Source organism: Mesoplodon bidens, assembly GCF_964165515.1.
Source record: "Mesoplodon bidens genome assembly, chromosome: 15".
Lineage (NCBI taxonomy): Eukaryota > Metazoa > Chordata > Mammalia > Artiodactyla > Ziphiidae > Mesoplodon > Mesoplodon bidens.
Genome location: NC_138171.1, coordinates 65,879,359 through 65,907,182, shown reverse-complemented (window position 1 = coordinate 65,907,182; position 27,824 = coordinate 65,879,359). Strand labels below are relative to the sequence as shown.

At 63.2% G+C, this 27,824-nt stretch overlaps 1 protein-coding gene across 2 annotated transcripts; it reads left to right on the top strand.

The window, feature by feature from the left end:
- Nucleotides 1-1,025: 1,025 nt before the first annotated feature.
- CACNA1H (calcium voltage-gated channel subunit alpha1 H) lies at nucleotides 1,026-27,507 on the top strand (the record flags this gene model as incomplete). 2 transcript variants are annotated; one of them, XM_081257444.1, is made up of 32 exons in its annotated part: nucleotides 1,026-1,357; nucleotides 1,849-1,946; nucleotides 4,117-4,276; nucleotides 4,603-4,921; nucleotides 5,048-5,140; nucleotides 6,295-7,072; nucleotides 8,262-8,704; nucleotides 10,579-10,730; nucleotides 11,498-11,683; nucleotides 12,426-12,543; nucleotides 12,846-13,001; nucleotides 13,187-13,277; nucleotides 13,435-13,643; nucleotides 15,252-15,662; nucleotides 16,169-16,269; nucleotides 16,432-16,555; nucleotides 16,634-16,702; nucleotides 16,825-17,009; nucleotides 17,286-17,412; nucleotides 17,608-17,733; nucleotides 17,961-18,050; nucleotides 18,267-18,459; nucleotides 19,076-19,093; nucleotides 20,262-20,413; nucleotides 21,232-21,341; nucleotides 21,542-21,675; nucleotides 21,893-21,963; nucleotides 23,416-23,494; nucleotides 24,239-24,360; nucleotides 24,452-24,884; nucleotides 24,999-25,156; nucleotides 25,752-27,507. In XM_081257444.1, 32 exons carry the CDS (start codon nucleotides 1,026-1,028, stop codon nucleotides 26,745-26,747), a joined length of 6,834 nt encoding a protein of 2,277 aa, XP_081113570.1. In that variant the 3' UTR covers nucleotides 26,748-27,507. The 2 variants fall into 2 exon arrangements, with proteins under 2 accessions (XP_081113570.1, XP_081113569.1); XM_081257443.1 differs by lacking the exon at nucleotides 19,076-19,093.
- Between the last annotated feature and the right edge of the window lie 317 nt (nucleotides 27,508-27,824).

The following is a 27,824-nucleotide window of genomic DNA, read 5'->3' as shown; positions in this document are numbered from 1 at the left end:
CCCCACGAAGCCTATCCCCCATCGGGCAGCCCCTGGGTCACCTGCCCCGGGGTGTGGGCCCCTTCCTCATACATGACACGGCCGGCCCACCACAGGGCTCCCCGATCTCCTGATGAGCCAACGGAAGCGAACATGGGGGTGCACCCCTGCCTGGAGACAGCCACTGAGGGGGTCACAGCCAGAGTAATGCCATGGCCTCTGTGGAGCCACGGTGCCACCTGGTGGCCACTCCCAGAATGGCTGAGCGTTCTGGGATCCTGGGTGGCTTTTCGTCCTGAGGGCCAGCGACCCCACAGGGTGGCCAGGTTCACACAGCACAAGGGGATGCAGCACTGGCTGCTGGCCCGGCGCCCTAAGATCCTGGCTGGATACTCTCCTGCCAAAGGGAAGACTCTCCTGGACAGGACCCTTCACGGGCAGGCGGCTTCCACTCCCAGGACTAACTTGGGGCGGGGGGTGTCCTCACTTACCTGTCCTTCGTCCATGTCCCGGCCCCCTTCATCTGGGCACACAGTAGGGCTGCGGGTCCTCCGGGCCCAGGCACTGAGCTGGGCTCAAGTCCACATTTCTCATCGCCCATCACTGTGGTCAGGGCATTCTCCGTCTGCTGGGGTCACGGAGGGCTTCATGTAGGGCCAGGGGGAGGGGTCTTCAGGGCTGCCCTCATGAGGTGTCTGCGGTACTTGGGGTCCCAGCTGGACAGTGCTGGTGAGACTGCTAATTCAAGAGGCTGACCTCAGTTCAGGGCATCAGAGTTGGGGGAGCCTGGCAGAAGGGCAGTGGCTGGCCTCCCACCTCCATCCAGGGTCTTGCTGTACATGAGGGGTTGGCAACAGTGTCCAGAGGCCGGTGTTGGGGGTCTGTCCCTCACTGCCCAGCTGATAGCCTGGGCACGGGGGCACGGGTTTTGAGGGACTGACCCTGTGGCAGCTGTAGGGGGTGCTGGGGGTGGGTTCTGGGGCTCCCCCACCTACCACATGGACCCTTAACTCGGCACCTGCCCCACGTGGTTCGAGCACGTCAGCATGCTGGTCATCATGCTCAACTGCGTGACCCTGGGCATGTTCCGGCCCTGCGAAGACGTCGAGTGCCGCTCGGAGCGCTGCAGCATCCTGGAGGTGGGTGGGGCCGGCGGGGCGGGGCCGGCGGGGCAGGACTGGCCACAGGTGACCTGGGCTGGGTGTGAGGGACGCAGGCCCAGCTCTCAGGCCCCTCTCCTGCAGGCGTTTGACGACTTCATCTTCGCCTTCTTCGCGGTGGAGATGGTCATCAAGATGATCGCCCTCGGGCTATTCGGGCAGAAGTGCTACCTGGGCGACACGTGGAACAGGCTGGACTTCTTCATCGTCATGGCGGGGTATGGCCCTGCCCCACCGCAGACCAGACCAGGGCGGCCCCTGCACCTGGCCAGGCCTGGCTGGGAGCCCTGCCCCCCTCAGACCCCACGGCAGCCCCTGGGCCCCCCAGGAAGAGGGATGGGGAGGTGTACTCAGGCGGTGCTGGGTCTTGGGGGTAGCTGGGTCTGGGGTGCCAGGGGCAGGACACTTGTCCAGGGCTCCCTGTGCCAGCACCAGGGACAGCAGGACAGACACAGGGTGCACGGAGTGGCCTGTGAGCGGTGAGGAGCCCCTAGTGGTAACCTAAGGTTATGCTTCCCCTGCCCTGGAGCCCAGCCAGGTTGGGTGCATGGTGTGGGGACCAGGCCTCTGGCATGTGCTCACCTGCCCTGGGCCTCCTGGCCTCAGCTGGCAGGGTGCCCTGGAGAGAACTGTGTGCCTGCTGGCCTGGCTCTGACCCTAGAGCACCTGTCGGCCGCCTGAGCCCCCGTTCCCTCTGCCCCACTCCTAGCATGATGGAGTACTCTCTGGACGGACACAACGTGAGCCTCTCGGCCATCCGGACAGTGCGCGTGCTGCGGCCCCTTCGTGCCATCAACCGTGTGCCCAGTAAGTGACCCTCACACCCGGGCCTGGGACAGGCGTGTCCTGCCAGCCCTGATGAGAGCTTTTGAGGACCCACTGGGGCACAAGACCAGGAGGCCACACTGCCTGTATGGCATCTGGATGCTCTGGCCCCAGCCCAGACCCCAGTGCCGGGGTAGGAGAGGCTGGCCTCCTGCCACTCGCCATAGGAACCTAAGGATTTGCCACTGCTTTTCTGGGGAGGACAGAGCAACCCTGGACTGAGTGGGGGTGTGATGGGCAGTCAGGCTGTGTGGGGTCCCGACTCCCCACAGTGCTGCTGAGTGACGGGCCATTCTGAACCTCAGACTCCTCATCTGCACAGCATGCACAGCATTTGGGGTCGTGCCCGGGAGCTGTGCAGGACTTGGTTGCTCTCTTGTCTGGCCCACCCTGGTTCTCAGGTCTGAGTTCTGCCAAAGGGTCTGGTGCTCAGGGAAGGGTGGAGAAGCTTCCAGGGGGTCATGTGGCTGCTCATTTGGAATGTGGTCTGTCCGGACCCAGGTCATCTGCCCACATGGGGCTGTCTGGGAGTTTCTGTGTCTTCAAAGTCTTCAGGGATGTGATCGAATTCAGCCGTTAATTTTCCTGGGGTTGTGTGTGGGTGGTGCCCATGTGACTGTAAAGTAAGTATACACACATGTGCATGTGGGTCTGTGTGTGCCGTGTAGGTGCGCACAGCCTTTCTGGCTGCCTGGCCTGGGTCCTGGTGGCCTCAGCACCGAAGTCCGGGTGGTCAGGGTGTGTCCTGCGGCCCCTCCAAGAAGTCACCCCGCCCCAGGGTGGGTCACTCCCTCCCCCTGGGGCTGTCAGCTCCACCAAAGGGCAGGTGGGTGAGGTTTATGCTGTGGGACCCCTGGGCCTTCCTTCTACTTGCCACCTGGCTATACCCTCAGGGATCAGACAGGGCTCAGATGCTATGTGATCCTGGGCAAGTACTGTACCTCTCTGAGCCTCGGTTTACCCGACTGTGAATGTGAGGATGGCTGTGGGTTGAGGTGAGGTGTCACACGTGGTTTTTGGCTCTGTGCCCAGCACCATCAGGCACTCAGTCCACTCACCTGGACCCCCTTTCAGTGTGTGAAGTGATAATACAGCCCCTTTCACAACACAGATCTTCACTTTTCAGACCAAATGCCTGCAGTGGCCAGAATTGCTGCCAGCAGCTTGGCCTCGCTCTGGGGACATGCCCTGGTCCCAAACAGGGTGCCTCCCCAGACAGGACCATGTGTCCCTCGCAGTGAGCCCCCAGTGGTCATGTTCAGGGCTGTGTCTCACTCTGGCTGCCTGGGGTCCACTCTGACCCTGGATCATATGTGGTCTTTTGAGCCAGTTGCTGTCTGGCCAGGGTGTTGCTTACTTTGTCCCTGATGAATCTTCCTCCCGGCCATTTCTGAAACTTCAGTGCTTCTCCCAGCTGTGATTCCCCCCTGTGACCCCAGGGGTCCCACCTCTGCCATCCAGCAGCTCCAGGGTGCTCTCCATGAGGCCCCCTGGCTCAGCCCCCTGGCCCAGGGCTCTGCCTGCACCCTTAGGTCAGCTCTTGCTTGTTTCCGGAAACAAGTCTTATCTTCGCTGAGGTCTGGGAATGGGGGGGCCGGCCCGGGACCAAGGGGTGCATGGGGCTTGGCTGACCCACTCCCTCGAATAATCGGCATACACGCAGCCCATCGTACCCAGGAACAAGAGCTTCAAAACTGCCTCTCAAAAGCCGCTTCCTTCCCTGGGGTCCACATAGCCCCTGCTTCCCCTCCAGTGCAGGGCTCTGCTCAACGTGATTCTCACAGAGAATGGAAAGAAACACTTTTTCCCAAACCCAGTATCTGCTGCAAGACCCCCAGGCTGCTGCTCGCATGCAGGAGCCTGGGGCCACGGGACTCCTGGTCTGGCCACCCTGGGGGCCTGCCTGGATGCAGTGTGTTCCCATATGGCATTCGCAAGGATCAGGGACCTCCCGCCCTGAGCCCCTCCAGGCCATGGCCTTGCTTCCCTCTGTGGTGTCTTACCGCAGATGTTTGTCCTTTGGGGCGTGCTGGACTTTGGGGGCCCAGCTCATGTCCCCCACGGAGGGGCTGATGTCCATCTGTGAATGGCAGAGGGCTCAGGGCTCCCAGGAGGGCTCTGCTGCACTGACCGGCTGCCCTGCCACCTGCAGGCATGAGGATCCTGGTCACGCTGCTGCTGGACACGCTGCCCATGCTCGGGAACGTCCTCCTGCTCTGCTTCTTTGTCTTCTTCATCTTCGGCATCGTGGGTGTCCAGCTTTGGGCTGGCCTGCTGCGCAACCGCTGCTTCCTGGACAGCACCTTCGCCAGGTGCAGGGGCCCTGCCCACCCTGCAGGACATGCCTCTAATCTGCTCTTCCCAGGGCCTGCCCCCAGAGGCTCCTCCTCTAGCAGGCTCATCCCCCTCCAGTCCCCTCCCCTCCCCACCCAGAGGCTCCTCCCCTAATGGGCCCTTCCCCCAACAGGCTCCTCCCCTCCAGGCCCTGTTCCCAGGGACACACCCTTCCTGGAGCAGCATTAGCACTGGTGGGCCTGGGTCTGTCTCTGTCACTTTTGGTTTTTATGTCTGTTTCTATCTCTGTCTGACTGTGTCTGTCTGTCTGTTTCTCTCTGTCTCTCCATCTCTGTGCCTTCAGGAACAGCAACCTCAGCTTCCTGCGGCCATACTACCAGCCGGAGGAGGGTGAGGAAAACCCCTTCATCTGCTCCTCTCGCCGGGACAACGGCATGCAGAAGTGCTCACACATCCCCAGCCGCCGCGAGCTGCGCGTGGAGTGCACGCTGGGCTGGGAGGCCTATGGGCAGCCTCAGGCCGAGGGCGCAGGTGGCACAGGCCACCACACCTGCATCAACTGGAACCAGTACTACAATGTGTGCCGCTCGGGCGACTCCAACCCACACAACGGGGCCATCAGCTTCGACAACATTGGCTATGCCTGGATCGCCATCTTCCAGGTGGGCTCTGGGTCTCCCCTGCACTGGGCGCCCAGCATGCGGGGCCTGGGGGCTGGTGCCAGGCAGGCGAGGAGGGCCCGCCGCCCTCTCAGGGCCGTCCGTGTGTCCAGCCGCCTGCCCCCCCAGGTGATCACGCTGGAGGGCTGGGTGGACATCATGTACTACGTCATGGATGCCCACTCCTTCTACAACTTCATCTACTTCATCCTGCTCATCATTGTAAGTGCAGGGGTGGAGTGGGACGCATGGGGCAAGGGGTGTGGGGGGGCCCCCGCTTCGCGACAGCCCTATCTCAGATCCCAAGCTCCTCCTCTGTTAGCAGCCGTCGTCCTGTCCCCGGGGTCCAGCGAGATCCTGCTTGTGCCCCTGGTGCAGCGCCATCTTGGCCTTTGCTGGCCCTCTTGGGTCCCTGCACTTGACTGAGCTATAGGGCAGGGCGGGGGCAGCAGAGACCCAGGACCGTCATGTCCAGGGCAGGTGGGTGGGGGCCCTTGGTGGAGTCGGGGGGAGACTCTGTCCAGCCCCAGGAGGAGGTGGGCAGGGTTGGGAGGACAGAGAAGCCTGTGGGGTGGGGGGAGAGAGACCTCAGACAGCCCCTCAGGCCCTCCCATGGCCAGGTCCTATCAGGAGGCTGCAGGGGAGTCAGGATCACCTGTTGGGGTCACAGTCCCCCCACAGTGTACATGGGCCCTCAACACAGTTCTCCACAGTATAGGTGTTTCCCCCAGGCACGGCCCTCCACAGGGGTTGTGGCCCCCGGGGTGGCCCTCACTTGATTCTCTCAGTGGCCCCTGGTGCCTGTGGCGGGGTTTGAAAAGACCAGCGGTGAATTAAACCAGGCACCTGTCCCACTTATCTCAGACCATAAACACAAACAGAGCAGAGTGTCACCCGGTGACCCTGCCACAGAGAACAGTGAAGCCGTGGGGGCTGAGGAAGGCCTGACCCGGGCGGGAGGGTGTGGCTGGGGACAGAGCTGAAGGACGAGGGGACAAACCACACAGATGATGGGAAGGCGGGTCTCCCCACATGTCCTGCAACTGTCCACAAATAGGCAAGAAGCACCTACCCTGCACCACCCATCCCAAATGCTGGGGCTCAACATCGATCAGCAAGGACATGCCCATCACAGGGTGCCCCGCCGCCGCCGGCTACCCTGGGGCCATATCCCGGGCCCTTAGAACGGGCAGCACACAGTGGGGCTCAGTATTTTTCTCATCAGGGGCTTGATTGTTGTGTAGAAACCACAGCTGCTGTCCTGGTCTCCTGCCCTGCCCAATCCTGATGCCCAGGGCAGTGGGTCCCAGTGTCCCCGCTTCCCTGCCTCCCTGGGGCACTCGTCCGGTGAGCTCACTGCCTCCCGCCCACCACAGGTGGGTTCCTTCTTCATGATCAACCTGTGCCTAGTGGTGATCGCCACGCAGTTCTCAGAGACGAAGCAGCGGGAGAACCAGCTGATGCGGGAGCAGCGGGCCCGCTACCTGTCCAATGACAGCACGCTGGCCAGCTTCTCAGAGCCTGGCAGCTGCTACGAGGAGCTCCTCCGGTACGTGGGCCATGTGTGCCGCAAGCTGAAGCGCCGTGGCCTCCGCCTCTATGCCCGTTGGCAGAGCCGCTGGCACAAGAAGGTGGACCCCAGCGGCGTGCCGCACGGCCAGGGCGCTGGGTGGCGGCCACGGCGGGCGGGAGGGCGCGCCACCTCCATCCACCATCTCGTGTACCACCACCACCACCACCACCACCACCACTACCACTTCAGCCATGGCAGCCCACGCCGGCCAGGCCCCGAGCCAGGCGGTGGTGACACCAGGCTGGTGCGGGCCGGAGCACCTCCCTCGCCCGGGCGTGGGCCCCCCGACGCTGAGTCAGTGCACAGCGTGTACCATGCAGACTGCCACGTGGAGGGGCCACAGGAGAGGGCCCGGGCGGCACATGCTGTGGCCACTGCCGCCGCCGGCCTCAAGCTGGCCACTGGGCTGGGCGCCATGAACTACCCCACCATCCTACCCTCGGCCGCAGGCAGTGGCAAAGGTGGCCCCGGGCCCAAGGGGAAGCGTCCTGGTGGACCCCTGGGAGCCGGGGTGCACAGCCCACTGAGCCTGAGCAGCCCCGACCCCTGCGAGAAGATCCAGCATCTGGTCGGGGAGCACGGTAAGGACCTCACCCTGTGGGGAGCAGTGGGGAGTGGGGGATGGGCTCCTGGGACATCCCCGCCTGTGTGCGAACCCTCGTGAGCTCAGTCTTCCTCCCTTGGAGCCCTGGATGAAGGGAAGAAGTGGGGGGAGGTCCTGGGCACCTCAGATGGGAGAAGGTGCCCCCCCCACCTCCGTCCATGCTGTAGCCCTGAGCGTTTGCCACGTGGAAGTGAGAATTCTGAAGCTAGCAAAAAAAAAAACCCTGGGGCTGTGCCCCATTGCCCACGCCTGGCCCTGAGAGGGACCACCTGTCCGTGGCCTGGTCATTTCTCAGGAGGAGTGGCCGGCCCCCTTTCTAGGTGGGGAGACTGAGGCTGGGACAGAGGGAAGGGAAAGCCGAGGTCACAGAGCTCCCAAAGGCCGAGGAGAGAGGGGCCGGGGTGCCCCCCAGTATACTCGGTCCTCCCACCTGAGCTGCCGGCTTCACCCACCTGGGACGGGCAGGACACTGCGACCCCAGACACTGGGGTCCCATGCAGACTGAGGCCCTCCCAGGTGGCATGCGCGGGCAGTAGCCCTCGGGGTGCCTGGAGTGGGTAGAGGTGTGTGTGTCCTCACACAGCGACCGGGGTGTGTCAAAATGCACATGCCTATAGTCCTGCACTGCCCACTGGGGTAGGTTGTCCCCGCAGGGCTCCTGGCTGTGGGGAGTCTAAGCCGCCGCCAGTGCAGTCACCTGGGCCCCAGAGACTCAGCCAGGCAGGCAGCACCGAGCGACGATGGTGCTGCGCATCGTGACCTGGAAAGTTCACAGTCACGTCATCCGTTTAACGTGACTGCTGGAAAGGGGCTCACGTCATATTTCTGTGGATGGCGTGGCCCCCTGGCGGATGAGCCTCTCTGCCTCTTTTTATCCTTGAGTGAACAGAGAGTACCTGTGCAGGGCGTGCATGTGCTCAGGTGTGAGTGCCCAGGCGTGGGCATGTGTGTCTGTGCATGTGCTCAGGTGTGTGCCTAGGTGTGTATGAATGTTCCCACATGTGCACATATACCCAGGTGTGAGTGCCCAGGCGTGTGCATGTGTACGATGTGCATGTCTACACAGACACCGTTCACCCCATGGCAGCCTGCTTGTGCACGTGGGTCCCGGGCGCCTGGTGCTGCAGCTGAGCGGCCTGAGGCTGCCCACATCCTTCTCCCTGCAGGACTGGGCCAGGCCCCCAGCCGTCTGTCAGGCCTGAGCGTGCCCTGCCCCCTGCCCAGCCCCCAGGCGGGCACGCTGACCTGTGAGCTGAGTAGCTGCCCGTACTGCACCAGCGCCCTGGAGGACCCCGAGCTGGAGTTCAGTGACTCAGACAGCGGAGACTCCGACAGCAACGGGGTCTACGAATTCACGCGGGATGTGCGGCACGGGGACTGCCGTGACCCCATGCAGCCACCCCCAGCGGCGGACACGCCAGGCTCAGGAGGAACGCGGCGGAGGGCACAGCGGCGGGCGGTGGCAGGCGAGCAGGGAGGGCTGGGCCGCGTCTGGGCCTCCTTTAGCGGCAAGCTGTGCCGCATCGTGGACAGCAAGTACTTCAACCGCGGCATCATGGTAGCCATCCTCACCAACACGCTGAGCATGGGCATCGAGTACCATGAGCAGGTAGGCGGCCCGGTGCACCCTCCAGAGGTGAAGTGGGCCTGAATGGACAGCCCTCGGAGTGACCCCTGGGGAGCACGTTCCTCGTGTGTCTCCTCGAGACTTCAAGTCTCTTACAGGGCCCCACAGAGGGGTTTCTGGGGGTTGGGGAACAGGGATGGCGTTAGAGCTGAACGTCAGCTGTTGTGGCAGTTTTTATTAGCCACTCGGCAAACACTCCTGCTTCTCGTTGGCTGGGCCTCTGCTGAGTGGTGAAAGGAGAAAACGTGGCTCCCACCTGGAGGTCCTCCTGTCTGGGGTGGGGGTTTGAAATCACAATCCCAGAGGCAGCAGGGGGCCGAGGGCGCTCACCAGGCCACCCAGTGTTCTTCTCAGGATGGGACTCCCACAGCCCAGCTCTCACAGAGAGAGGCCCCCCGCTTACATGAGCCAGACCTTCTGGCTGTGCCCAGGAGAGGCCAGTGGTATGGAATGGCCCCCAGAGGAGGAATTGTATGGGTGATGCCTGGCCCCCCAGTAGCCCCTGCCCGGGACTGGGGCCTCGCCAGGGAGGAGCAGCGGCTGGATCCGGCAGGGAGAGGGTGTCCACTCTGGGGACCGAGGCCAGTTCACTTTTTTTTTTTTTTTGGCTGCATTGGGTCTTCATTGCTTCATGCGGGCTTTTTTCTCTGGTTGCGGCGAGCAGGGGCTACTCTTCCTTGTGGTTCACGGTCTTCTCATTGTCATTGTTGTGGCTTCTCTTGTTGTGGAGCATGGGCTCTAGGGACACGGGCTCCAGTAGTTGTGGCTCGCGGGCTCTAGAGCGCAGACCCAGTAGTTGTGCTCGGGCTTAGTTGCTCCGCGTCGTGTGGGATCTTCCCGGGCCAGGGCTTGAACCCATGTCCCCTGCATTGGCAGGCGGATTCTTAACCACTGCACCATGAGGGAAGCCCCGAGGCCAGTTCACTTTTAATGATCAGGTTGCCTTCCTCGTTTTCCATTCTCTGGGCTTTTCAAGTCACTTAAGCTATGTTTTTTCATCCTGGAGCAATTCAGGGAAAATGCCAGCAGTGTTAGCCTCCAGCAGCCCCAGCAGGGAGGTTCTCTTTGTGAGGGTGAGACTTAGGCAGGGACAGCAGTAGGCTGGAGGGAATCCCCGGCAAGAAAGAGCCTCTGCACACGTGTATATACACACGCACGTGCACAGGCACATACGCAAGGTTTACCTGTGCAGATGTGGACACGTGTACAGACGTGCACGTGTGGGAAGCCCTGTGCACATGCACGGCACATGCAGGTACATGCAAACTCACATGTGCACACAAACAGGCCACACACTGGCACACACACATACCAGCATTTACACTGGTGCAGGTGTGCACACACAGGCGGGCCAACACATCCCCAGTAAGAGAGGGACCCCTGGGGCCTTCTGCTGACAAGGAAGGGTGTGCAAGGCCACCAGGGATCAGGGCAGCTCTTGGGAGGCACCAACTGTGTGCCCTGCACCCCGTGCACCCACATGCCCACCCTGGAACCCTGAGGCAGATGCTCCAGCCCCTTTTCCCATGGCCTGTGCTTGTGGGGTCTGGGGAAGTCTCTGGAGCCCTGTTTCTCAGACATGCTGGTGGGAAGGTCAGGCAGGGCCTGGGGAGGGCCAGGGACAGTCAGGATAGGAGGGCCAGGCAGGTTGGGGTCCAGCTGGAGGGGACATCGCTGAGGTCCTTGTTTTCTCCTCCAGACAGCAGCCAGTTGGGCTCCTTCTGAGATGCTGCCACAGCCCCTTGGCCCCTTGATGCAGACTTACCTGCTCCTAGTTCAGTGGAGTGGTCCCCCACCCCTGCTGAGGGGCACTGGGAGCCGTGGGTGGGCCCTGATGATGTCTTCGCTGCCCACAGCCTGATGAGCTGACCAACGCCCTGGAGATCAGCAACATCGTGTTCACGAGCATGTTTGCCCTGGAGATGCTGCTGAAGCTGCTGGCCTTTGGTCCGCTGGGCTACATCAGGAATCCCTACAACATCTTCGATGGCATCATCGTGGTCATCAGGTGGGTCCCCACCTCCTGGGAGCCCACAGGGGCCGGGGAGCTCCAGTGTCAGGCGACAGCCCCCCACACATAGCAGAGCCCCAGCCAGCAGGAGAGGCCCTGCCAGCAGCATAGCATTTCATGGGATGGGATGTCTTGGGACAGGATCCCCGCCCCTCCCCACAAGCACTGTCGGGTACACACAGGTAGGTCAGCTACATCTCAGGTGAAAGTTTATAGAATCTAGTGGAGCTGTTCCCTGCAGGAAGAGAGTGGGCACTCAGTGGCCCTTCGGCCTCGCAGCTGGACTCCACTTAGGGCTCAGAACCTTCGAGGAAGGCCAGCTTGCCTGAGGGGCGTCTGCTGCAGCAAAATCAACACAGAAATGAATTGGAGAATCTGGGGGAATTCCCTTCCCCAGGAGGAAGCAGGGCCCTCAGGGGTCAAGGGATCCCCCACCCTAACAAGAATAGACAAGCCAGGCACAGCTTGAAAGGCATAGGACCAGGAAAGGCCCTCAACTGAGAAGCTTCTGATTGGGCAGCTTCTGGGGGTCGGGCAGCCAGCAGGACAGCAGCTGATTAGGAGGCTCAGAGAAGTCACCACCATCCCTCAGCCCTGTCGATGCCTTGATGCCGCTGAACCTGCTCCCAGAATGGGGTTGAGCGGAGGCCACGGTGGCTCCCGGGCTGGTGTTCCTGCTTCTGGGAAGAGGGTATCCCAAGGTCAGGGTGGGCACAGGGATGCGCGGCCAGAGAAGGCCCTCCTGAGCCTCGGCCTGCCCACAGCGTGTGGGAGATCATCGGACAGGCAGACGGCGGGCTGTCGGTATTGCGGACCTTCCGGCTGCTGCGGGTGCTCAAGCTGGTGCGCTTCATGCCCGCACTGCGGCGCCAGCTGGTGGTGCTCATGAAGACCATGGATAACGTGGCCACTTTCTGCATGCTGCTCATGCTCTTCATCTTCATCTTCAGGTGGGCACGGCCGGTGGGGGTCATCCTGCCCCCTGTGGCTGCGAGGGAAAGGCCTGGGGCACTGAGCACATGCCTGCCCCAGAGGAGAGGCCCCTCCCACCACGCTGGCCCCGTGCTCTGGCTTTGGGGCCCGGGGTGCCAGGAGCCTCAAAGCGGCAGCAGAAACTCAGTCACTGGTTCCTTTTGACAAGACTGACTGGGCACCTTCTGTGCCAGGCACCGGCATACTGGGCTCTGCTCCCACGGCTCATAGCTGAGTGGGGTGATGGGACCGGCACCCATGGATGGATCGGGGTTGTGCCCCCCACAAAAAGCCAAGAATGAGGGAGGCAGAGAAGGGGCGGGGCAGCCAAGCTGGAGTTTCTTGCTTCAGCTGCTGTTTGCTGAGCCCTTGCTGTGGGTCAGCTTGGCCCGGGGCCTCAGGCCTTGGGGAGGGGGCTAGGGCAGAGGGCAGCCCCAGGTAGGCTGGGTGAGACAGGCGCCTCAGGTCCTGGCTGCTGCCTGAAGCCAGAGTGGCCTCTGGTTGTCCCTCCTATTCCTGGCCTTGGTCTTCCCACCTATACAATGGAAACAGCTCGGCTGTGGGCACTTGGGAGGCCCCTGCAAATCAGAAAGCTGGGGGTCCGGGGGGAGGTGTAGAGGAACAGCTGCTGGGTGTGGAGGTGACCGGGCAGCACCCCCCATATCCCCCCACCTGTGCCCCCTCCCCCGCACTCACCACATCCCTGTCTGCCGCCCTTAGCATCCTTGGAATGCACCTCTTTGGCTGCAAATTCAGCCTGAAAACAGACACTGGAGACACGGTCCCTGACAGGAAGAACTTTGACTCCCTGCTGTGGGCCATCGTCACCGTGTTCCAGGTAAAGCCAGGCGGGGCCGTCCCCTCATGTACGTGGTAGTCCCTGGAGAGCCACAGCCCTGCTCATGCTCAGAACAGCCCCAGAGCTGGCTGAGGCCTGTCCGAGGCCACAGTGAGTGACGAGCTGTGAACAGCAGCAGGGACATTGATCCTGGCCCCTGGGGTGGTGGACCTGGTCTCACTTGTCCAGAGCTCCTTCTTGTCCTAAGGACCTGTCAGCATTTCTACAGCCAGGCCCACCGTCCTGGCACCCCCTCGGCCCCCATGTTGGTCCCACTCTGCCCCGCCACCCCTTTCCCCCAGATCCTCACCCAGGAGGACTGGAACATTGTCCTCTACAACGGCATGGCCTCCACCTCCTCCTGGGCTGCCCTCTACTTCGTGGCCCTCATGACCTTTGGCAACTACGTGCTCTTCAACCTGCTGGTGGCCATCCTCGTGGAGGGCTTCCAGGCGGAGGTGAGAGGGGCTTCCAGGGGAGGCAGTGGGAGCCAGGCACATTGGGCAGACCAACATGGAGAGAACTCCGTCCTCCACCCGCTGGGCCCTTCCGTCCACACCCGCCCCCGTGCTGGCCTGGCCTTCCTGTAGGGGGGTTCCACCTGAAGGGAGCCTCACGTGTACTGTGTGCTCCTCGGGCACAGGGCGATGCCACCAGGTCCGACACAGATGAAGACAAGACCTCCACCCACTTGGAGGAGGACTTGGACAAGTTCAGAGACCTCAGGGCCACAGGTGCGCATGCGGGTGAGGGGGCGGGGCAGGGACAGGATGGAGGGGGCGCTGCCTGTCTGTCCGGACACAGCTGGGACTCCTGTGGGTGGGTCCTGGGCGGGCAGATTATCCTTCCTGGGAGCCCTGCAGGCTCAAGCGGCCTCCTCCCCCCACCCAGAGATGAAGATGTACTCGCTGGCGGTGACCCCCAACGGGCACCTGGAGGGCCAGGCCAGCCTGCCCCCTCCCCTCATCATGCGCACGGCAGCCACACCCATGCCCACCCCCAAGAGCTCCCCACACCTGGACGCAGCCCCTGGCCTCCTGGACTCACGACGTGGCAGCAGCAGCTCCGTGGACCCCCAGCTGGGGGACCAGAAGTCTCTGGTAGGGATGGTCCCCCACCCTGGCCTCAGGGCACCTTCAGGCTCCACTCACCCAGTTCCTTAGGCCTTCCCCAGAGATGAGTGAGGGTCCCGCACACCCCGCCCCAGTCATACCCCAGGAATTCCTTGGCCCTGAGTGCTTTGTTTTCTATAAGTTGGAGCCAGAAGCTGCTGTTTTTATGGGAGGAGTATGAACAGACGAGTAGACTGTCAGGCCGGAAGTTTATCTTCCAATTTGCAATCATAGATAAAAGCTGGCAAAGCGCACAGCGTACAAGATGGGGAAAACAGAGAAGGATGGCAAAAAGGTGTAAAAAACTGAGTATGTGGGACTTCCCTGGTGGCGCAGTGGTTAAGAATCCTCCTGCCGATGTAGGGGACACAGGTTCAAGCCTTGGTCCAGGAAGATCCCACAGCCACAGAGCAACTAAGCCTGTGTGCCCCAACTACTGAGCCTGCGCTCTAGAGCCTGCGAGCCACAACTACTGAGCCTGTACTCTGCAACAAGAGAAGCCACTGCAATGAGAAGCCCGCGCACCGCAAGGAAGAGTAGTCCCCGCTCGCCGCAACTAGAGAAAGACTGCATGCAGCAATGAAGACCCAACCCAGCCAAAAATAAAAAAACAAACAAAAATACAAAAAAAACTGAGGATGTGAAGCAGGTGACGGAAGCCGGGCAGAGGGTTCCGTGCATCACGACCGACAGCACCCTGCAGAGCTGGAGCCCACAGGGTCTTTCCAGACAAACCCAGAAAACACCACCCCCAGCAGACACAGCCAAAGCCGGCTTCTGGGCTTCTCAGAAGGGCCCGGGAGGGGTGGGCAGAGCAGGACAAGCTAACAGTGGAGAGAAAGCACAGGGATATGAACCTGGAGGAAAGTCCAGGCAAACCACCAAGGCAGGACGATCGTGTGTTGGTAACAGAAAAGGTGCGGGGCTGAGCCTTGGGTGGGCCGAGTGATCTAGCAACAAGATGCATCACAGCCAAGCTGCTAGGAGTCCCTGGGAGGAGGACAGGGGCTGTTGAGCAAGGATTCCAGCTCAGCTCCTGCTGGACCCCTGAGGTGAAAACGATGAAGGGCAAAGAGGGTAGGCGCAGCAAAGGTGAAGTCCCCGGACCACAGTCCAGTTTATCTCCTGGATAAGCAGCGCCCAGCTTCTCTTTGCAAGTCCAGAGTCTGCCAACTAGAAACTGATGTGGGGCCCCTCCCCAGAGATCCAGTTCAGCTGCTCAGTGGCATCTGAGGATGCCTGGTCCGTGGCTGGGCCCAGGCCCGCTGATAACCTTCGCCCACCCTCTGGTCCTCGAGCAGGCTCGGGAGGCCCACTCGGTGCTCTTGACGCTTGCTGGCTGTCTCTCCAGCTAGCTGTCGACCCACTGTGTGCCACAGGTGCCCCACTGAAGGTTCAGTGCCGCTAGTGTCTCTCCTTAGCAGGGCTGTCCGCTTGTTAAAGGAGATGATCCATGTACAGATGTCACCCATGGGTGTCAATGGTGATGCCACTGGATGCGAAAGGTCCCTGTGCCAGGTGCTCCTGAGGCCAGGATGTTTGGGGGTACCTTGTGGGGGGAGGTCCGACCTGCTCACTCCTGCCCCCTCCCCGCAGTCCAGCCTCCGCAGCTCGCCCTGCACCCACTGGGGCCCCAACAGCACCTGGAGCAGCCGGCGCTCCAGCTGGAACAGCCTGGGCCGCGCACCTAGCCTCAAGCGCCGGAGCCAGTGCGGGGAGCGTGAGTCGCTGCTGTCCGGCGAGGGCAAGGGCAGCGGCAGCACAGACGAGGAGGCCGAGGACAGCAGGCCTGGTGTGGGAGCCTCGCCAGACACACGTGCCACACTGCTGCGGCGCACCGAGTCCCTGGACCACCGCAGCACGCTCGACCTGCGGCCCCTGCGGCCGGCCGCCCTGCTGCCCACCAAGCTCCACGACTGCAACGGGCTGGCCCTGCCCAGCGAGTTCTTCCTGCGCATCGAGAGCCACAAGGAGGACCCGGCCGAGTTTGACGATGACGTGGAGGATGTGAGTGGGGGTGGGCCTCACATCAGCCCCTCGCCTCCCCCTGTCGTGGGCTGGTTTCCCAGGTGGGGACTCGGGAGCAGCGTTGATGGGAGGCCCTTGGGACGGGGGAGGGAAGCAGGACAAGCTGGGCAGGAGCTGATCTGGCTGGTGTAGCCTCAGCTGATCCACAGGGAGCTCTGGAGTGGGATTCGCCCCAGGGTCAGCCCCACCTCCAGCTGAGGGCTTGTTCTGAGCTGGAGTCGGTCAGCCAATGAGAGCCCCAGGGGAGGAGAGGGGAAGAGAGCAGAACCACCTTCTCAGCTAGGCACTTCTGCTGCCCTGGACAGTTCTGCTGGGAGGCCCACCTGGGCAGGGATCTGAGGATGGCCACTTACCGGCACCCCCTGGACCCCCAGCATAGATCCCTCACCCAGTGTCCGGGTGGGTGGACAGGGCTGGGCCTGAAGGCAGGAGAGGCTGGGGGCTGGCCAGGCTGGGAGGGGCCCTGAGGACCCCCCCCTCCCCAGAGCTGCTGCTCCCGGCTGCAGAAAGTGCTGGAGCCCTACAAGCCCGAGTGCTGTCGGAGCCACGAGCCCTGGGCCCTGTACCTCTTCTCCCCACAGAACAGGTACGGGGCACACCTGGGAGAAACCTGGGAAAGCTGACCCCTCCCTCTGGGCCCCTGCGTCCCTACCACGTGGTGAGCGCTGTGCTCCGCCTCTGGGACCTTGGGGACGGGAAGCAAGGGCTTGGCCGGGGCTGTCCCTGAACCCCCACCCCTGGCCCCCAGGTTCCGCATCTCCTGCCAGAAGATCATCGCTCACAAGATGTTCGATCACGTCGTCCTGGTCTTCATCTTCCTCAACTGCATCACGATCGCCCTGGAGAGGCCCGACATTGACCCCGGCAGCACCGTGAGGCGCCCTCCTTGCCTGGGAGGGGTGGGGTCCCACCGTTGCGGCTGGCCCCTCCCATCGTCCTGTCCCCTGCAGGAGCGCGTCTTCCTCAGCGTCTCCAACTACATCTTCACGGCGATCTTCGTGGCCGAGATGATGGTGAAGGTACAGGGTGTCCAGGGGAGCCCAGGCGTATGTCCATCTGGCCTCGCAGCCCTGCACAGTGGCCCCACCCTGGCCCCATGTGCAGCGCATATGTCCACTAGCCCCTCCTCTGCACCCACTAGGTGGTGGCCCTGGGCCTGGTCTCTGGTGAGCATGCCTACCTGCAGAGCAGCTGGAACATACTGGATGGGCTGCTGGTCCTGGTGTCCCTGGTTGACATCATCGTGGCCATGGCGTCGGCCGGTGGTGCCAAGATCCTGGGCATCCTGCGTGTGCTGCGCCTGCTGCGGACACTGCGGCCCCTGAGGTACACTGGGCCGTGGGGCAGGGCCTGAATCAGGGATCGGGGCAGGGCTGGGGAAGGATGGGGTGGAGTTTGGGGAAGGGAAGGGTACGAATGGGCGGGGCTGTGGCTGGATGGGGCGGGGCCAGAGGGTGGGGCGGAGCCAGAGGGTGGGGCAGAGCTGGGGAGGGAAAGGGCCTGGGGCCAGCAGGGGGTGGGGTCTTTGCAGCGCTGGGCCTTCTGTCTGGTGGCAGCTCCCTTGGGTGGGCTCAAAGCACGTTTCTTCTGCTCCTCATCCAGGGTCATCAGCCGTGCCCCAGGCCTCAAACTGGTGGTGGAGACTCTGATATCGTCACTCAGGCCCATCGGAAACATTGTCCTCATCTGCTGTGCCTTCTTCATCATCTTCGGCATCCTAGGGGTGCAGGTGCGTGGCCCTGCTTGTCTGTGGGACGGTGGTCTGTGGTCAGCAGCATAGCTGCCCCAGGAGGGCCAACTCCCAGGCAAGCAGCGAGAGAGACGTTGCTCTCTATCCGGCTGCTCTGGGAGGCCCCGTGGGGGTGGGTCTGGAGCATGGGGGTGCAAGCGCTGGCCCTCTGGGTGACTGCCCCGCCCTGGTCAGCTCTTCAAGGGGAAGTTTTACTACTGCGAGGGCACCGACACCAGGAACATCTCCACTAAAGCCGAGTGCTGGGCTGCGCACTACCGCTGGGTGCGACGCAAGTACAACTTCGACAACCTGGGCCAGGTGGGCAGGGCTGGGGGGTGGGGTGGTGGTCGGGACAGGGGGCGAGCCTGGTGGGGGTGACCTCACCTAACCTCATCCTTATCTGTAAGGTGGGAGCGGCATGGCGGGTCTGCGAGTTGTGGGTGGGTCTGCTGTGCGTGGGGCTGTGGTAGGGGGTGTGGTCCTTTGGGGTGTCTCCCCGGCAGGAGGCCACGTCCAGAAGTAACCACGTTGCTCTGGCCTTGCAGGCGCTGATGTCCCTGTTCGTGCTCTCGTCCAAGGACGGCTGGGTGAACATCATGTACGACGGGCTGGACGCCGTGGGCATAGACCAGCAGGTGCGGTGGGCGGTGGGCAGCCCTGCTCCTCCAAGCAGACCTTTCTTCCCGTGTCCTTTGGTCATCTCAGGGAATGTCCCCCGAGAGGCCGCCTTTGGCCTCTGAGAACTTCTGGAGAGTTCCGCGTCGGGGGCCAGAGCTACCCTGCCGGCAGGGGCCGTGCCCGGGAGGGGCGCCCTCGTGGGCAGGCACCCACGTGCCACTCCTGTGCCGCAGCCGGTGCCCAACCACAACCCCTGGATGCTGCTCTACTTCATCTCCTTCCTGCTCATCGTCAGCTTCTTTGTGCTCAACATGTTCGTGGGCGTCGTGGTGGAGAACTTCCACAAGTGCCGGCAGCACCAGGAGGCTGAGGAGGCGCGGCGGCGGGAAGAGAAGCGGCAGCGGCGCCTGGAGAGGAAACGCAGGAGTAAGGCGCTCCCGGTGGCGGGGGCGGGTCGGTACCTGCGCGTCACCCCAGCCTTTTCCACCTGCCTGAGCCCCCACCTTTCGCCTGTGGGAGGGTGGCTGGGGACCGGGGGACCAGCCAAGGGGCGGTTCTGAGACCCGGCTGCTGCTGGCCTAAGCCCGGGTCTCCCTCGTGCTCGGCGCAGGGCTGTGCAGGCAGCACCCAGGCAGCAGCTCAGCAGCCTGGCCCCGGAGCCCCCTACCTGGCCCCAGTCCCCTTGCCCCACCCGCAACTCCGGCCTCACCGAGTGGCTCTGCATGCTTGCCCTTCTTGCCCTCAGAGAAGGATGGCTGCAGCAGGAGGCGGGGTCCCTTCCCAGGAGGCACAGGGGATGGATGAGGTCCCAGTCCCCACCGCCCACTACCGCAGGGGCAGGTTCACCCCATGAGTTTTCACGCCACGGTGTGGGGAGCAAGCAGAGCCATCCAAGACAGAGAGAGGGTCTTAGAAAACCCCACCCAGCCGGGGAGCAAAGAGGGCCTCTTCCAGGTGGGGCTGCTGAGCTGCCCGCCCACCCTGTGGAGTCTCCTGGCCCCGCCCACCGCGGCCAGCTCAGACCATCTCCTTGTCTTTCCAGGCACTTTCCCCAACCCAGGTACCTGCCCCCGCCCTGCATGCCTTAACCCCCACTTCTGCCGGCCACTGCACAGGGCTGCGGACTGGCCTGACCTCCATCCCTCTGCCACTGCCACAGGGAAGGGTGGACATCGCAGGCGGGTGCCAAGCCCACTGGGGTCCACCGCAGGGCGGGCACAGGACGGCTGGGGTGGGCGCCGGGAGCCAGTGGGAGGAAGGGTTGCTGGCTCGCCTGCCTGGTGTCCACGCTGCTGCCTTCAAGCTCGTGTGTGTTCCTCCGCCCGGCCTGCATGCCTGACTGCTTCTCTGCTGCGCTCTGGGAAGCCTGCCGGCTGGTGGCTACTCCATGTCCTCAGTGCTGGCCTGGCCCAACTGGTCACTGGCCCCTTTGGCTGCAAGAGCTGAGCCGAGCTTTCTAGTGACCGCATGCCAGACCAAGGAGCATGCGGGCCCCAGGGAGGGGTCGGTTCGCGTCGGCCCCCGCTCTCCCTGGTCCCTGCCCGCGGGGTTCTGTGGCCGAGGTGGGTCCCCTATGCAGTGGTGGCAGCTATACCCTCACCCAGTGGGAGCTCGGTGGGCACTGATCTGCCCTAAAGAGTTACAGCAGGTGGAGCATTTAGTGCAGACAGAACTGCTGGGAGATACACAACCTCCCCCCGCCACCCAGGTCATGGCCATCAACCTCAGATGGACCGGAGAGCAGGCAGACTCCAGACAGCAGGCAGTTGCCCACTGGCCTCCTGGAGCACAGGGAGTAGAGGGACTCTGGGCCTGGGGGTCAGAAGGCAGCACATGCCCAGCCTGGAAGATGGGGTGTGGTAGGCCTCCCTGCCCTGCCCCCCAGGAAAGCTCCCATCTGCCCACCCTTCGTCACTGAGGTGTCTCTGAACCCTGATGCCAGCTCAGGAGAGTAGATCACACAGGTCCCGGTTTGGGAGCTCCCGGCAGGGCGGGGTTTGGGCAGGGCCCCACGGCAGGGCACAGGTGGGGGTCTCAGCTTCCAGGCCCACTCCTGGGGTCTGCCCTGGGGCTGGGGCCCTCTTGGTGGAGTAGGTCGGTGGGTGACCTGCCCCTGAGGCCCACGTCTGAGCCTGGGCCCTCCCCCAGCACCTCTACCCTCCAGCCCTTGGGAGGCAGCCCTCCCACCCCACCCCACCCAACCCCTCACCATCGCCCTTTTCCCACAGAGGCCCAGCGCCGGCCCTACTATGCGGACTACTCACCCACGCGTCGCTCCATCCACTCTCTGTGCACCAGCCACTATCTGGACCTCTTCATCACCTTCATCATCGGTGTCAACGTCATCACCATGTCCATGGAGCACTACAACCAGCCCAAGGTGGGGTTCGCTGCCTGGATACCCCACCCACCCTGCCTTCAGGCCTGCAGCGGGGAGGGCCGCGAGTGGGGTCCATTGCTCAGCGAGGTGGTACTACCCTAAGAACTGGGGGCCCCAGGTCTGCAGCAGTGCCTGAGCCCTCACTGGGGTTTATGGGGTACATGGATGTGTGGCTGGAACAAAGGGTCCTCCTTCCTTTAAAACCAGTGGAAACTCCCAGGGCACACCTGCCCCAAGGGCCTCCCCAGCCCCATGAGAAGTTCCATCCAAAATGCTGGCTAAGGGAGTGTCCCCGAGTCCAGCTTCCCAGACTGTGGATTTCACAGTCCAGGAAAGGCCAGACTGAGAGAGGGAGATGTCCTCCGATCGCATCGCCACCATTTCATTAAAGACGGGGACGCCCCCTCCTCCTAGAACAGCAGAGAGCCTCTGACTCTTTGGCTGAAGCTGAGCCCATCCGGTGGGCTGGCCCCTGCCCTGGGCTGTGGGTGGCTCTGGTCCAGGCAGGGCCAGAACTCTGGGCTCTGAGGGGCAGGTTCCCCCACCTGAGAGTTGTCCCCAGAATGCTGCAAGGGTAAATTCAGGCAGCCCTCCCCAGCCCAGCACAGACCTGCATCCAGTAATAGCTGAGACCCATCCCGTATCTGAGGAGGTGCCCAGGTCAGCAGAGGAGAGAGATGGAGCAGGGTGGACAGGGCACGGGTGCGGGGGCGGCGTTGGGGGGGGGCGTCCAGTGCCGCAAGGGGGCAGGAGGATGGGTGGGAAGGGGCAGCCGGGCAGGGAGCCTGACACTCAAGAGCCTGACATTCCGTCCCCAGTCTCTGGACGAGGCCCTCAAGTACTGCAATTATGTGTTCACCATCGTCTTCGTCTTTGAGGCCGTGCTGAAGCTGGTGGCGTTTGGGTTCCGGAGGTTTTTCAAGGACAGGTGTGTGGAACAGGGGCAGGAAAGAGCCGTGGCCTGAGGCCTGCAGAGGTGACGGTGCTGAGTAGAGGTGCAAGATGCCCTGTGGTGACACCAGGACATTCCCAGGGGACAGGGAGGGGACTCCTGGTGCTCTGAAGGGCTGGGGGTGCTGGGGAAGAGTCAGTGGCCAGCACTGAATCATGCCTGCCCGCCCGGCCCAGGTGGAACCAGCTGGACCTGGCCATCGTCCTGCTGTCCATCATGGGCATCACACTGGAGGAGATAGAGATGAACGCGGCGCTGCCCATCAACCCCACCATCATCCGCATCATGCGTGTGCTCCGCATCGCCCGCGGTAGGCCACCCGCCTGTCCCACCAGGGTCTCTGGGCTATCAGGAGGGCCGGTAGACAGGGCTCAGGTGTCCACCTACCCCGTGTCGTTCCTCACCCCACCCTGGTGGGTTATGCTGGTGACGGGAAGTGGGGGGACGGGTGGTCCGGGTCTGGCCAGCCAGGGGAGGGTCAGACCAGCCCCACACCCTCCCTGCTAATGCTTGGCTCCCGGCCCTAGTGCTGAAGCTGCTCAAGATGGCCACGGGTATGCGGGCCCTGCTGGACACAGTGGTTCAGGCGCTGCCCCAGGTAGGTCGGCAGCTCGGGGGCTGGGCCTGGGTCTGGCTTCCCTGCTCCCAGGGTGGGCATCACAGACGCCCCCAAGAGGACAAGGCTGCAGGGAGGGCCTCACCCACTGTCAGTCAGCACTCATTCACGTGGTCGCCCCGTCTCGCGGCAACTGCAGTTACCAACCCCCCCTCCCTGCCGGGTGCAAGGAGTAACTGAGCTGCTGGGCTGTGCTGTGAGAGGGGCGTGCTGCCTGCCTTCCGGGCCTCAGTCTAGTCTTTCTGGGGAAGACCAATGACCAATGCCCATATCCCCCAGTGCAATTCTGGACGCAGTGGGATTTGGGCAGAGGGCAGAGTTTGTGGCGAAGGTGTGCTTGTCGAGTTTGGAGGACCACACCCAGGGCTCAGGTGTTGGCCAAAGGCCTCTCTCCTCTGGAGCCAGTTCAGGCCCTGCGTCCTCGCGTCCTGTGCCCAACAGCCACCACACTGATCCTTTGTGGTCTCTTGAGCTGAAAGTCTTATTGCCCCATCTGTGCAGTATTCAGTCCCTCTGCCAGTCCACCTGACCAGCCATCCATCCACATGTCCATCTGGCCGTGGATCTAGCCCTCTCAACTAGGCTTCCAGCTACCCAGACACATCTGTCTGTCCATTCAGACAGCTGTCTGTCCACCCATCTACCAGGTGTCCAGCTGTCCAGCATCCAGCCCTCCTGGCCAGCATGTTTCTATCCACCCAGCTGCCTCCCCAGCTGCCCACTAAACCCCCAGCCCTCCACGCCCTCCACCTTCAGCCGGCCCCCACTGGTCCCCTTAGCAGCATTCCTCAGACCTGAGTTATACTCAGCGCTCCTTGGAGCCTGCCCAGTGTCTGTGGGAGTGACGGGAAGGGGTGGGGGGTGGAGGATGGGAAACCGGGGCCTGGCCACGCCCCAGTGCCATGCCTCTGGGGGTCGGAGCAGGTGCTGGAGAAGAGGGGGAGCAGCCACATCAGGGTCAGGGAGGCGTGTGAGGGTGCCCCTGCGCTGCTCCCACCCCCCATAGCCCAGAGTGAGCGTGAGCAGGCGCTGGGAGGGTGGGAGGCAAGTTCACAGAAGAGCCTCGGGCAGGGGTCAGGCCAGACCTCACTGTCTGCAGAGCTTCAGCCTTCACCTTGCGGTGGGGACCCTGAGGCTGGAGGCAGGCCCTGCACAGAGTCCACCAGAGCCCTCGGGAGGCCTCCCAGGTTCTGGGGAGCAGAGGAGCTGGAGGCAGCGCCCTGGGTGCCGGGCGGGCGGGAGGAGCCAAGCAGGGGCGGAGGCCAGCAGAGGGGCCTTGGGGGCCACAGGAGCTCCGAGGCCAAGCGGGATGGATTGAGAACAGGGCTCAAGGTAGTCCCCAGGAGCTTGATGCCCTGCTGGGCGGGTCTTGGGTAAAGGGGGTGGGGTGGGACTGACGCCCCACTGACCTCATTCTGCTTCTCTCCTATGTAGGTAGGGAACCTCGGCCTGCTTTTCATGCTCCTGTTTTTTATCTATGCTGCCCTGGGAGTGGAGCTGTTTGGGAGGCTCGGTGAGTGCAGCTGCGCCGTGGCCCACACTCCAGACACGGGGTCCCGGAAGGCGCAGCATCACGCATGAGCACACAGCCCGCGGATGGCTCCGGGTGCTGGCCAGGCTGAGGCCCTGGCCCCTGCTCCTGTCAGCCCTTCACCGTGAGGTGACTTGGCACATGCAAAAGTGCTGTGGCAGACACATGACGTGCACACAGACACGCACATGTGTTCATACCCAGGCCAGGAGAATAGAGCTGCACATGAGTGTGAGTGCACGTGCCCACACACAGGTGTGACCTGAACTCCACCTGGTCCCCAGGGGACATGCTGCAGCAAGTCCTTAATTGTCACCAAGGATTTCCTCAGACCCCCAGGCGTGAGGCTCTGGCTAGTCCCGGCAGGGGTCCGTGGGGACCTTTCATGGCAGCCCAGACCCTGTGGGAGCCCCCTCCCCTTTGGGTGTCACTGAAGGCTCAGTGGGTTCCATGGTCTGCCCAGAGGGGACTCCTCAGACCCAGCAGCTAGTGCCCCACAACCTGGATCTGGGCCGCCTCATGCCCAGGGCAGCCCTGTTACTCCTCAGAATAGAAGGGGGACATGCTGATGCAGAGCTGGGCCTGTGCTGAAGGCATCCACCTGCCAGGGCCCCTGAGCTGTGCCACCACCCTGCATCCCAGAGGAGCATGCCTTTCCCTGTGGGAGGGCAGGGCCTGTGTGCGGACTGGCCCCGACAGGCGGGCTGACCAGGTCCCTCCCGGCAGAGTGCAGTGAGGACAACCCCTGTGAGGGCCTGAGTAGACACGCCACCTTCTCCAACTTCGGCATGGCTTTCCTCACACTGTTCCGCGTGTCCACGGGGGACAACTGGAACGGGATCATGAAGGTACTGGCCCACGCGGTGGGCGGGGTGGTAGGAGTCCACGAGAGGCCCTGCAGACGGAGGTGGGAGCCTGCCTGCCGCCCTCCGCCCGCAGGACACGCTGCGGGAGTGTGCCCGTGAGGACAAGCACTGCCTCAGCTACCTGCCTGCCATCTCGCCCATCTACTTCGTCACCTTCGTGCTGGTGGCCCAGTTCGTGCTGGTCAACGTGGTGGTCGCTGTGCTCATGAAGCACTTGGAGGAGAGCAACAAGGAGGCCCGCGAGGACGCCGAGCTGGACGCGGAGGTCGAGCTGGAGATGGCGCAGGGGCCCCCCGCCCGCCCCAGGCCCACGGCCCCGCCGAGCCCGGGCGCCTCACCGGACGCCCCCACCCTGCTGGTCGTGCGCAAGGTGTCTGTGTCCAGGATGCTTTCACTGCCCAACGACAGCTACATGTTCCGGCCCGTGGCGCCCGCTGCGGCCGCTCATCCCCACCCTCTGCAGGAGGTGGAGATGGAGACCTACGTGGGCGCCTCGGGCACCTCGGGTACAGCCCCATGCGGAGACAGCCAGGACCTGGGCGGGCGGGGCCGGCCAGGGCCGGCAGGGGCAGGGGTGGGGCCAGCGGCAGATGCACATTTCAGGCACCTTCTTGCCCCAGGCCCGGTCACCGCCCACTTGCTGCCTGTGGAGTCCTGCCCATCCCTCCAGGTCCCTTCGGCCATGTCCTCCCCGGCCAGGGGCGGCGACACCCACCGTGCCCTGACCCCTCTGGGTGCAGCCCGCTCCCCTAGTCTCAGCCGGCTGCTCTGCACACAGGTAGGAGGAGACTTCCGGTCCTCAGCTGAGGCCTGGGGGCTCCTTGGGGGTTCCCTCCCCATTTGAAGGATGAGCGACAGGGACATTGGGGAAGTAGGCGCTGCGTCCCCTGAGCCTGTGATGATGGCACCTGGCCATGGGGACCCGTGTCCCCTCAGGCGGCAGCCTCGCTCTCCCTCAGGCCCCCCCAGCAACCTTTCCTGTGGGCCTGGATGTACCCACAGACCACTCTCACCTGAGACTTAGGCCCCTCTCCCTTCCTCCTTGAGGTGTCAAGCTGAGCTGGTGGTGCCAGAGTCAGGCAGTGGCTGCAGCCTGGCTCTGTGCCCCTTCGGGTCTCCAGAGGCCCATGGCAGATTCTGCCCGTGGAAGCTTGGGCTCCAGCCCTTTGCTCCTCACGGCCCCTCCCCAGCATGACCAGCGTTGGTGGGGGCCCCTACACTAGGGCTGGGGGACAGTGCTTCCACACCAGTGTCTCGCAGCCCCATCTCACCCTGGCCCATAGCCTTGGGGGTCACGAGGTCATCCTGGCCTGGGGTTGGGGGAGGGGTCCCTGTTGCCTGGGCTGGTCCCATATGACTCCATGTCTTTGCAGGAGGTAGTCTGCACAGAGTCCCTAGAAGGGCAGGTCGATGGTCCCGTGGACAGCAGCCCAGGCTGGGGAGAGCCTGGTGGGAAGACCCCTCTGAGGAAGGCGCCCCTGGGGCCCTCCTTGCGGTCCCCGCCCCGTTCCCCACGGCCCACCAGCATCTGCATCCGCAAGCACACTTTTGGACAGAACTACATCTCCAGCCGGCCACCGGCCCTGGGCGCAGAGGAGGCTGAGGCCCCAGACCCGGCTGACGAGGAGGTCAGCCATATCACCAGCTCTGCCCACAGCCCCTCGGCCTCACCTGCTGCCCGCGGGGTGGTGGGCGGTGAGCCAGACCTGCACAGGCTCTACAGTGTCAATGCCCAGGGCTTCCTGGACCAGCCGGGCCGGGCGGACGAGCAGAGGCGGCCCTCCGTGGAGCAGGGCTGTGGGGACAGCGGCCCAGAGGCCGGGGAGGTGAAGACCCGGGCCATAGAGCCCGAGCTGGCCCTGGGGGCACGCAGGAAGAAGAAGATGAGCCCCCCCTGCATCTCCATAGAGCCCCCCGCGGAGGACGAGGGTGCGGCCCGGGCCCCTGCAGCGGAGGGCAGTAGCACCACCCTGCGGCGGAGAACCCCATCCTGCGAGGCTGTGCCCCACAGGGACCCCCTGGAGCCCACAGACAATGCAGGGTTGGACACTGCTGCCAAGGGGGAACGGCGGGTCCAGGTCCCCTGCCGCACGGAACACCTGACCATCCCGAACTTTGCGTTTGAGCCGCTGGACGTGGGGGGCCCCAGGGGGGACCTGTTCTTGGATGGTGGCCATGGTGTCGCCCCAGAACCCAGACCTTCTTCCTCAGGCATCACGGCACCTCCCGAACCCCAGCAGACGGAGCCTCCAGTGGCCTCGGGAGAACCCCCAGAAGAGGGGCGGGGGCTGCACCTCACAGTCCCTGAGAGCCCACCGAAGAAAGGGTCCACCCCAGTCTTGGGTGACAGTGTGGACAAGCCTGTGTAGCTCGGGGTGCAGTGCCCACAGGCTTTGGCACTGGGGTTGGGGTGCACCCGGCAGGGTGGTGGCCCAGGCGGGGCTACGCGTGGACCCTGGGTCCGGCCCCACTGAGGGCAAAGGTGCCAGAAGGATGTCAGCCCAGGGAGAAGGAGGCAGATGCTATTGTGGGCGAAGTGGAGCAGGGGGAACCCACAGCCCGAAGCCTGAGTTCAAGTTTGGGATTTCCGAGTTTACTGCCATGGTCCCAGACCGTGCCAGTGGCCTGGTCAGCAGTCCCGTAACGAGAGCTATGTCCAAGGGACAAGGACCAGAGAACACCAAAAGGAGAAAGGCAGAGGCCACCTAGCAGAGCCCCATTCTCACATCCGCTTACTTTTATACATGCTTAGGGCCGTTTGTGCCCTCCAGCTTCATCCCCAAGGCCACCGTGGTCACGCTTCACGTTGCTCACAGTCTGAGTTCTCATCCATTTGCCTCCACCGCTCATTGCTCTCATCCCCCCTCCATACCCACTGCCCACCGTCCTGTCCCCCTCAGGATTCCGGAGAATGCCCTTGACTCTGGTCTCTGGGAAACAGCTGGTCACCAGGGAGTGGGGACCATGCAATAAGACCCTCACTGCCCGTGGGGCTTGGGCCGAGAGTTTCAGCTGATGCCCCCTTGTTTCATTTTGTTTCTTATATAAATTCAGGTTAAACATTTGCAATAATCCGATGCAGAAAACTCGGCTTCTCAAGCCAAGGGGAGGGGAGGGGGGCAAAGCAGAGCGGAATAAATATTAACTTATTTAAGAAATGCGTTGAATTTCCACTGTCAGAATCGGTCCCTCACGTGGGTAGGTGGCAAGCCCGTGGCCTTGGTGAGGGCCAACCTGGGTGATGCCTCCACCACCAGCAGCAGCACAGGGCTCCACAAAGCCCTCCTGCAGGCTCACCCCCCCGCCACTTGGGCAGATCGCAGATAGAAAGCTCTCCTTCCCTGGAAAAGGAGCTCATCTTGGCAGCCAGAGCCATGTGTTATCATTCACACACTGGAGAAACAGGGTCTGATCCAATTAGGAACAAGTTTCTGCCAGGGCTTCCA